Genomic DNA, 9580 nt, shown 5'->3' with positions numbered 1-9580 from the left:
TATGGAAAGAATGGAGATGTTGTTTTCTAGAGCCTAGGAAGAGGTGGAACATTTTAAATTTTAAATTTTGTTTTTTATCAACTTTATGAATTACCTTTTCTATGAACAAAGGGAGAATCAAATGTTTGCCTGTATTTAGGAACTCACATGGAGGCCATTTAAAAAGCCCAGGGGTATAGGTATATACCTTTGTATTGTGTATAGTTTTGTTTAGACCAATGTATTTTCATGTGGCATAGAAAAAAATTTAATATTAAACTGAACTGTGTGAATAAGAGAGTTCCTATATTATGTCTCTTTTCTTTCCTGGATAAGAGGAATACAAGCCTGATTTCAGAAAACATGTATTTAGGACAGTACCTTCAAATGCATCCTCAAAACTACATACATTCCGAGATGTGTAGTTCTATTTCTTGTAATGACCACTCTCATTTCTGCACTGGCCTGAAGCCTGCAGTCCTGTGTCTGGGACTATGTTTACTTATTTGAAAATATATATATATGCACGTAAAACATTTTTAGGATACATAGTGGAATTCACTGCTCGTGTCTGCGTACTAACTTGCAAGAGAAACCTCAAGAATATCTCTCTAAGTCATGAAAACCACAGACCTGTCTGCCCTTTCAATCTGATGTCTCCAAGCAACACCTTGCCGCTAGGGACTCTGTAAAAACTCTGTGCAAGTGTATGTTCCCAGTGTCTCCTCAGCTGAAGGTGGGAGCGTGGCAACTGTAATTACTGTGTTGAAGGTGATATGGATGCAGAAGCTACCTCTGCCTCCACTCGTGAAAAATGCAGTAGGCCCAATTGTAATAAGAACAGATCACTGTAGGACTGGGTATGCTGGCAGCACTGATACTCATTGTGGCTAGCCAGAGAGTTTTAGTCTCTCTAAATGAGCATGGAATATGGGAGACTGGGACAAACTCCTTTTTCACAAAATGGAGCTAACCACAGCATCCAGCATTACTGTTTGCAAGTTGGCAACTTCCTTCTTGAATAATATGTGATAATCATCCTTGTCTGTATGACCTGTATGTCAGCATATGCTGAGAGCACATCTATTTTGAAACCAGTCCTAATAACACAGCTGCAGCCCTGAAGAAGATTGTGCTGCCTGAACATGCCTCCGCACAGCTCGAGCTAAAGGAAAGTTCTGCATCAGCCAGTGAAATCTACTCTGTCCTTGGGAAAGAGCCTTATAATTAACCAATTATTGCAAGATTTTGGATTTATTCCCTAAGGAAAGAGAAGCTAGTTGAGACATGAAAACCTGTGTCAATCTAATATAATATTGGAATAGTGAAGCTCTGTGTTTTAATGATACATTAGATTTATGAAAAGCTCTTTTTTGTTTATCCCGCACAAACACAAACTTGCACTCAAGAACATGATATAATTGTTAATCTAAAATACTTTTGTTTTGCCAGTTGTATGAAAAGTCTGCAATTATGAGCGCTTTTCGAATGAGGGAGTTGTTTGGAGCTCCTTTTTAATTTCTAGCAACTTTATTTGATACTGCAAGTATTATTTCTGTAATATAAAATGTTACAACATAATTTTAGGCTGCTAATCAATGGAATTGCCTTCCTCCTTCTTCCCAATCTCCTTTCCCTTTTCTGTTAGTCTTAGCCACAAAATATTTTCTCTGAACTGATGTGACTGAGGAGGATTTTGTATACAGTATCACCAAAAAATGAAAGAGCTTCCTAGGAGATAATTGCAAAGCAGATAAAGAAGTTTGTGTCTGAAATTTCTCTAGTACTGAGCTCGCTTGGCAAAGTTTATCTCCCCAGCCAAATCTTCCCTGAGAATGGATCTTTTGAATGGATGTCACCATATCCATATAGGACATCAAGAAGAAAAATTGCTGCTGCTTTCAATTAGGAAATACAATAAAAGTTTTGGAAAGTATTAGAGGGCACTCTTAAGTATTAAGTATTAGAGGGCACTTTTGTTATTTAATGCCTTCTTGCTTTACAGGCAATGTAGAAAAGAAAATATCTGGTGAAAACTTAGAAGGGTATTTTCTTAGTTGTAGTTCTTGATAACACACACATCTGATTTAAGTGCTACCACTGCATTTGCTCACAGTACTGAATTTCAAAAGTAAGCTCCACCCTGTCTGAAATTTTTACCTGAAGTCAAATTTTCAGAAATACCCAACCAGCTTCTTAAAACCAGGAATATATCTTGTCTGTCTTAGTTAGATCTGACAGTTGCGGCTTTGTATTCCCAGCTTCTGAAGTTGTTTTTACATGTGCCTATGAGCAGGTTTGGGGATTTTTTAATGTGGATTTATCATCTCCTTAATAAACAGCACAAGGTAGGATTGTGTGCAAGTTTTTGTGCATATGCAGGAGAAGCAGGATTCTGAAGTCTGTGATGCAGAGATCTGCAGCTAAGCCTGTTTTTTGGCAGGAATGAGGCAACCTCAAAGAGAAAAAGTTGTTTTCTTATTGTTGGGTTTCTGATGAGCTTTCCCTTACAGTCAACAATACATTTTTTGAATACAAGAATCTTCAGAAAAGAGAGAGCATTTAAAAAGAATACTTGTAAAGTGTGTGTCACAACTAATTCTTCCTAGTTCAGAGTGCTGGCATGCCTCTCTAATGCAGTAAGTTTCTATCATATAAATGATAAATTTTCTTTAGTGTTGGATGAGATTAAGCAATCAGAGGTAGAATGCTAGTCATATAGGCTATTTATGAAAAATCAAGAGGGTCTTTTCCCATTGTCAACACAAGGATGCAAGAGGAAAACTAATCATTGTGCTGTTGTAGCACCCCTTTACAAATACTCTTGCTGACTTAAAATTGCAGTACTCACAAATAGAAGATAAGCTTGAAACCTTTGTGGGTAAAATTGCCAAATTCCACCAACTGCATGCTGGATTTGATAGTGCTAGCTTTCCTCCAGTTTGTTTCTTGTCTAAGAAATGTCTCTCTTATGTAAGAATGCTTACATATTCTCACTGTAGTATGACATATATATAAAATAATGAAAATGAAAAAAGCATAGGCCTGCCTTGCAGGGCTTGATACAGATGAGTATAGAGTAGTTCAACTCTGATATGCTGAACTGTTCAAACATGTTGAAATCCACACTTGGAAATGACTTGATATAATTTCTTCTGTCTCTGCCAACACAATAAGCCTCTCAGCTCTTCTCCCAACAAAAGGAATAAATCATTATCCTGTTTCTCTCTAGTTTCCAAATATGTTCACATCCCCTGGATACTGCATGTTATGGGTACAGGCAAGGGCTACCTGTGAAAGCTCACCACAGCATGGGCTATATCGTGAGCACAGTTTGACTTCTCAGAAGATGTTTAGGGCAGAAATGTGGCACTAATCTTAACAATGGTGATAGTTTCACTCGCCAATTAAATGCAACAAGAAGAAAATAAATGAGGCTTTCAAAACCTGAAGAATGGCCTTAGGTTATATGAGATATGATTAATGGCTGCTTATTGCAATAAATACGCTCCTGTTGTGTTTATTACATATGCAAAATCCTCTTTCTGAGTCAGGATAGTCCATAGCATTTCAGAAACAATATCTTTTTCAGAGTGTCATTGCAAAACTGTTAGGAAAAATGTGTTATCTTTTCCAAAAATAACATGATGTGTTGTTCTTAGTTAACAGAAGTTTGATATTTTAATCCCTGTGCAAATGGCAAAGAAAAAAATGCTAAATGACATTGTCCCTCTGAATTTCCTGATGATGAAAGTCATCAAATTGCACCCCAGACCCTACAGAAAGAATATGATGTCGATTCTCCTCTTGTTGCAAAAAAAACCCTGATTTTTCAAGAGCTCCCTGATGACAGTAGGAACCGATACCATTTTAATTTACAGTCTATTGTTCACATCACTTTTTCATCAGACGTCAGAAATCATGAAAACTTTCTTGGACATATTTTTTTCCATAATTTTATGGAAGAGGTGTAAAGGTTTTCACACTCTGGTTATTGCTTCACATTTCAGAAATGTTGATGCAGGCTCATGAAATAATGTGACTGCTGCTTATAACCTCCTGTGCTAACACCAGCTTACGTATTTCTTCTCATCTCATGTCTTTACATAACTGGATATCAAGCTGACACATTTCTGTATGGTTAAGTTGCCTTTGCTATAAATAGATCATAGTTTAATCACTTATACGTTTCTTGCCTAGTTTGTTTTGCTTTTTTTTTTTCCAAATGTAAAAGTTCAGTAGTCGAGGTATCTAGATTTGTTTTAGCTCTTTGCAGGTCACTTGAGACCACAGTATCTTCACTGGAAGGTCAGAGAAGAGTGGCAAAAGTTTGGACTACGGGAAGGAATGCCACTGCTAGAAGGAAGAATAAAATAGATTATGATTCATTATAATTTCATATAATGAATATATGTCTGTGATTGTGGGAACCTTGAGGGGGCATCTACACGAGGGGAGAGATGACTTGTTCTAGGTTAGATTGCCCAATTTTTTTCTCTCTGGAAAAAAAGCGTGGGAGTTACAGATGGGAAGAATGTGTCTGCCCTGTCGAGAGCTGCCCACAGGTACATCCATGAATAATGGACTAGAAAGAAAGAGGGAAAATAGTTTATTGAAACTGAGGCTTTTGCGGCTGTTGAGTAGGACTCCATGAGAATGATAGTAATAGTATTAATGACTGCAATGTCACAAAACATTGGATGATGGGACACAGAAAGTTTATGCCACCATGATTATATGATAATAAAGGGAAATTGTCATGGATATTCCCCTGTATGGCTTACCTGAGTAATTTCTTCAGGCTTCCTCCCACTTATTATGTTTTGTCATTTTAAGGAGGGGGAGATTCTTTTCATTCCCTTGTTTCCAAGCCTGGCAAGTGCTGAGCTGAAGTGCAACCACCTGCTTTCCCTGTGTTTCTCATGTTGTGCCTTGAGCAGTTGCAGGATGACTGAGCATAACGCAAATGTCCACAGCCGTGGCTGGCGTTTCTCTGGCATTTCTGATCTCCTCCAGTTAGAAATAAATCAGACTGCTGGAATTTGCTGATTCCTTTTACAGGCAAGCATTTCTGATGTGAGTAGCAAAACAGGAGCTTAGACAAAAAAAAAAGCAACAGCTCTAATGTGCCAGCACTGCAGTTAGGACTTGTTGTAATCTCTATGCTGAGGTGGCATAGATGGCAAAACCCAACCAAAATTGTGCTGGAAATGTCGGCATCACCTTGATATTTCCCTTTCCAGATATATATTGCAGCACTGAAGTGTCACTAGCCAGACAGAAGAAAACCAGTCACTTCAGTAAATATATGTTGGAAAAATTCATACTTCATGGGTTCTTTCAATTACATCTGTATAAAAATATAAATCAAATGGGTGTGCACATGTAAAATATTCTACCATTGCAGAAGAGGGATTTTATGAAGCTCTTTTAGAGTTGGGACAGACATGTCAGATATATTGCCAGAGGAATGCAACATTTTTTATGGATTTCCTAACACATAGAAGGCAACTGGCATAACACATCAAGGTGCCAGTAAGTTGGAAGATTCTTGTAAGTAGTTGGCTGGATGATATAATAGAAAATTGTCATTTTACAGAAGGACCCATGCTCAAGTTGTTTATTTTTTCTTGCTAGGTTATCTGCTAGTATTGATGGCAAGTTTAGGATCCTTTTTACTCTTACAGATCTGAAACAGTAAGTATTATATTTGGTCCTGCTATCTTTTCATTGCCAGCACTAAAATTCATGTGTCAAGAAAGTCTTTAGCTTGCTGCTTTGATTATGCATCCTGCTACATAATTATCTCCCATATAACAGTTGTTTAGTTTTGCATGGTTTATGTTATGAACTCTTTACATCTCCTGTGACACACTTAATTGCATGGTGGTGGTGCCAGCTGGCTTCTTTCTTCATGGATATGGCACTGTTTGTGACCACTGCCTTTTGAAATCTAAGTGAGGTGAGTTCAGGTCAGGTGTTTTGTTTAGTGGAACTTTGAAGTTGAACAAGTATGATGCCATTTTTTTTTGGTTTTTCACATTTAGTGCCATGTTGTATGGCAGCTTCCATTCCTCAAGCTTCTGCTGTTGGACTGAGATTTTACTATGTTTAGATTGAGCTTAATAATATCTACACCTGCGCTGCTGGAGCCTGAGCATCCTGCATGTTGGATCGCTATTGCAGTTGCAGCTGTGAGAATAAGTCAGAAGACAAGTGTTCAACAATAATAGGATTAGTATTGGGAGATTTAATTCCTTTATCTCTCCAACCAATAAAACATCCATTGTTTTAGTGCTGGCTGGTATTTTTCATTCAAATCAGATTTCTGTGGAGACTCTGAAAAACTGTTATGTGAGTGTAAATGAGATTAAGCTGATGCTGCAGTTCTTTATTATCTGAGTTATTAAGATTCAACACCTGAACCAGCCTCTTCGTAACTAAGTGTGAATAGAAAAAGTATTGTAAGAAAGTCGAAGACGTGTGAAGAAAAATGCCTGAACAGATCTGGTGGCAGCTTATGACTGAGGAAAATGATACAGAATTTGTGGTGGAAAAGCTACTGTTCACCTCTGTTAAATCGTCTTTATCTATGTTAGTTTGCTGTTATAACACACAGAAAATAGATTTGGGATTTTTTTTTTTTCCCCAGAGATAGAAATAGATTTTTTTCCATAGAGAAGATTTTGTTTTATCTTTTATTCTGTGCATTCTTTGTAGAAACTGCTGAGCTTGAAGACTGAATATGTAACACACTGAACAGCAGCATTGTTTGCTGCATTATAAACCTCTGCTAGCAAGACATGAAGTGAATTTTCTACCAGAATGGAATTGGTTTTCAGTCCTTGTCATGCATTTGTCTTTCAGCCTGACATCCCCGTTGTGAATGGCTTTGTCTGTGGACTCTGCTTTGTACCGTTGGCAGCGACGCGGAGATGAACGTCCCTCCCAGACTCTATCAGAATCAACTCCGCTGCTGTTTTCTGGCAGAAATAAACCAAAACTCAACTTAAACAAATGGAGGATTGTGTTTCCCAACAATGGGAGACAGCAGAAAGACTGGAAACAAGCTTCTACATTTTATTCTGGAAATAGGATGCAGACCACAAAATACACATGGTACACTTTTTTGCCCCAAAATCTTTTTGAGCAGTTTCACAGGTAAAAAGCAAAAACCAGTGGCACAAAAGATTTAAGAAATGTCTCTAAAACAGTGATATTGAGGGTCATGAAGAAGAGCCACTATTGTGGCCACAGTACTAAAATTTAGGTGATAATTATTTGTAACCAAATGTCACTTGATTCAGACTGAAATGAAAGTTTAAAGCAAGTAAACAGTAGCTGTGCTTAAAATTCTGTTGTTGCTAGCTTTCTTGTTTGAATGCTGGAACAGTTTTCTTTTCAAAAATGTCAAGGTTTTATTTGAAAATCCCTCTGTTTCTGTGTTGAATAAAATTCTAACAGGAAAATAAGTTCAATAGGTGTGTTAAGACACCTATGAAATTCTATACGTTTCAGAGGCTTATAGATTAATTTTAGTACATTTTTAATGTTATGCAAGTGAGTTTCCACTGACTTATAAACAGTACGTATGTATATGCATACAGTGTTTTACATCAAAGATAGCAAGCACTAGGTCAGGTTTCTTTCCAAGGGATAGTTTGAAATTATGTCCTCCTTCAGCATAATGAATCATGTCAATAATATGTCCAGGGAAATATCATTGTGATAAAGATAAATGAAAGTTGTATATCCATCTCTAGCTTTGAAATTTGCATTCTGTATATTAGATTTACACATTCATAATTTGACCTTCCATGTGTGCAATCCTCCATAGGTTCCCGAGTGGGTCATTTCCATAATTCTGAACATGTGGGTTTTTACACCCATTCTGGTTTTTAAGGTTTTGTGGCGCTTTTTTTTTTTTTAATTTTGGGGTTTTTTTTAATTTGTGGCTTTGGTTTGTTTGTTTGTTTGTTCCAAGACTGAGGCAGTGGGGGATCATTAAAGAAGTTTTAGCTCTTAGAGATAAAAGGTATTTGTAATATGTGGAAAAATGGAGGTAGCTATAATATTATGAAAATGTATCTCACAGGCCCTTCTAAAGAAAAAAATTAGCATCTCAGTTAAGTGATTAATTCATTTACAGAAAGGAAGAGGAGGGTAGAGGTGTGAAATGGTTAGTGTTCCTTTGACACAGAACAGGAGATGTTCATTAACAAAAGGACACATTCTAATTTTTGACTGCTTTTTATTTATTTTATAACTTTTCAGGTTGGGTAATCTTTATTTCTTCTTTTTGGTGGTTCTGAACTGGTTCCCTCAAGTGGAAGTCTTCCACAGAGAGATTACTATGCTGCCTCTGATTGTGGTGCTGCTTACCAGTATGATTAAGGATGCTATTGAAGACTATAGAAAACACCAATTTGATAAGACTATAAACTTCTCTAAAACCAGGGTATATGACAAGTAAGTAAACTAAACTAATTATTTTTCCTTGCATTTTATGTGAAAAATGCTCATCTGATTTTGCATTAAGTCCCTCACTGACCTTTTGGATTACAGTAAGTTTGACGATCTATTATAAAATAGTTTTATTCTGCCTTTAAATATGCCTCATTTATCTCGTTCAAGTTTTGTTTCATATCATGGCAATGTGTGCTGATATACAGGTTTTCATTCCAAGTTTCCAAACTGACTTGCCAAAATACACAACATCCTCCTCAGGTAGCAGGAGGATCTGAAGGAAAAATGAAATGTATCCAAGTCTGGAAAGGATTACTGATGCTGTTTAACTTATTGGAGCAATGTTTTAGAGATGTTTTATACTATAACCATTTATACAAACATTAATAATCAACCACATTCAAGGTGAGGAATAACCAGGAACCAGTAGGACTTGCAGTAAACACAGGTGATAAATACAGCATGGTTTCACTTTGGAGATGGCACAACACCCTCAATAAGCTGGGATGTTTGCTCAGTACTGACTCAGAAGGAAGAAATATTTTCATGTGCAATTCTTATTGCAACATTTCTATTTCATCAGAGTTTCTTGTCCAAGTACTAACTTGTCTTCAGACTATGTAGTTTGTCACTACAGAATGTAGTAGACAGGGGGTTTCATTTAAAAGAAGTTTAAATGTTGGGGTCTCTTCCTTTTTTCACCTCTTCTTAAGCCCAGGACATAGAGAAAAAATTACTATGGTTTGTACATATCTCATTAGCTCTCCTGGAAATTAGACCACATCTGTACTATGTACGTATGTGTCAGAGGCACAAGGACCAATGAGGAAGAAGAAATGAGAGGCTGGAAATGGGTTACTGAGTGAGTAAGGAATGCTTTGAGTGTCCAGAAACAGGAGGTCTATCAGAGGAGAAGGATCAGGCTGAGGGGTAATCTCAATAAACTGTCCTCATTGCCTGTGTCTACGTATCATTCTCACAGCTACCAAACCACAGGTTTGCTTGGTTTGAGGGGATAGGCATTGTTCATTTAATAATCCATGTTATGGTCACGAAAACAAAGAGTAGATAGAGGAAGTAAAAGAGAAATACTGTCTGCACTGAGGCTTACAGTAATTTGCTGTTGACTTCTGGG

General features: G+C 37.1%; 1 protein-coding gene across 1 annotated transcript in view; it reads left to right on the top strand.

The window, feature by feature from the left end:
- Positions 1-6865: 6865 nt before the first annotated feature.
- Positions 6866-9580, top strand: part of ATP10B (ATPase phospholipid transporting 10B (putative)) — a gene marked incomplete at both ends in the record, with an annotated part of 50711 nt that continues 47996 nt past the window's right edge. The window contains 2 exons of the mRNA XM_082063925.1: positions 6866-7140; positions 8254-8448. Coding sequence (XP_081920051.1) covers positions 6866-7140; positions 8254-8448 — 470 coding nt within the window. The remainder of the gene's footprint in view (positions 7141-8253; positions 8449-9580) is intronic.

This window comes from Streptopelia decaocto, assembly GCF_964273445.1.
Source record: "Streptopelia decaocto genome assembly, chromosome: 12".
Classification (NCBI taxonomy): domain Eukaryota; kingdom Metazoa; phylum Chordata; class Aves; order Columbiformes; family Columbidae; genus Streptopelia; species Streptopelia decaocto.
This window is presented reverse-complemented; position numbering and strand designations above follow the sequence as displayed.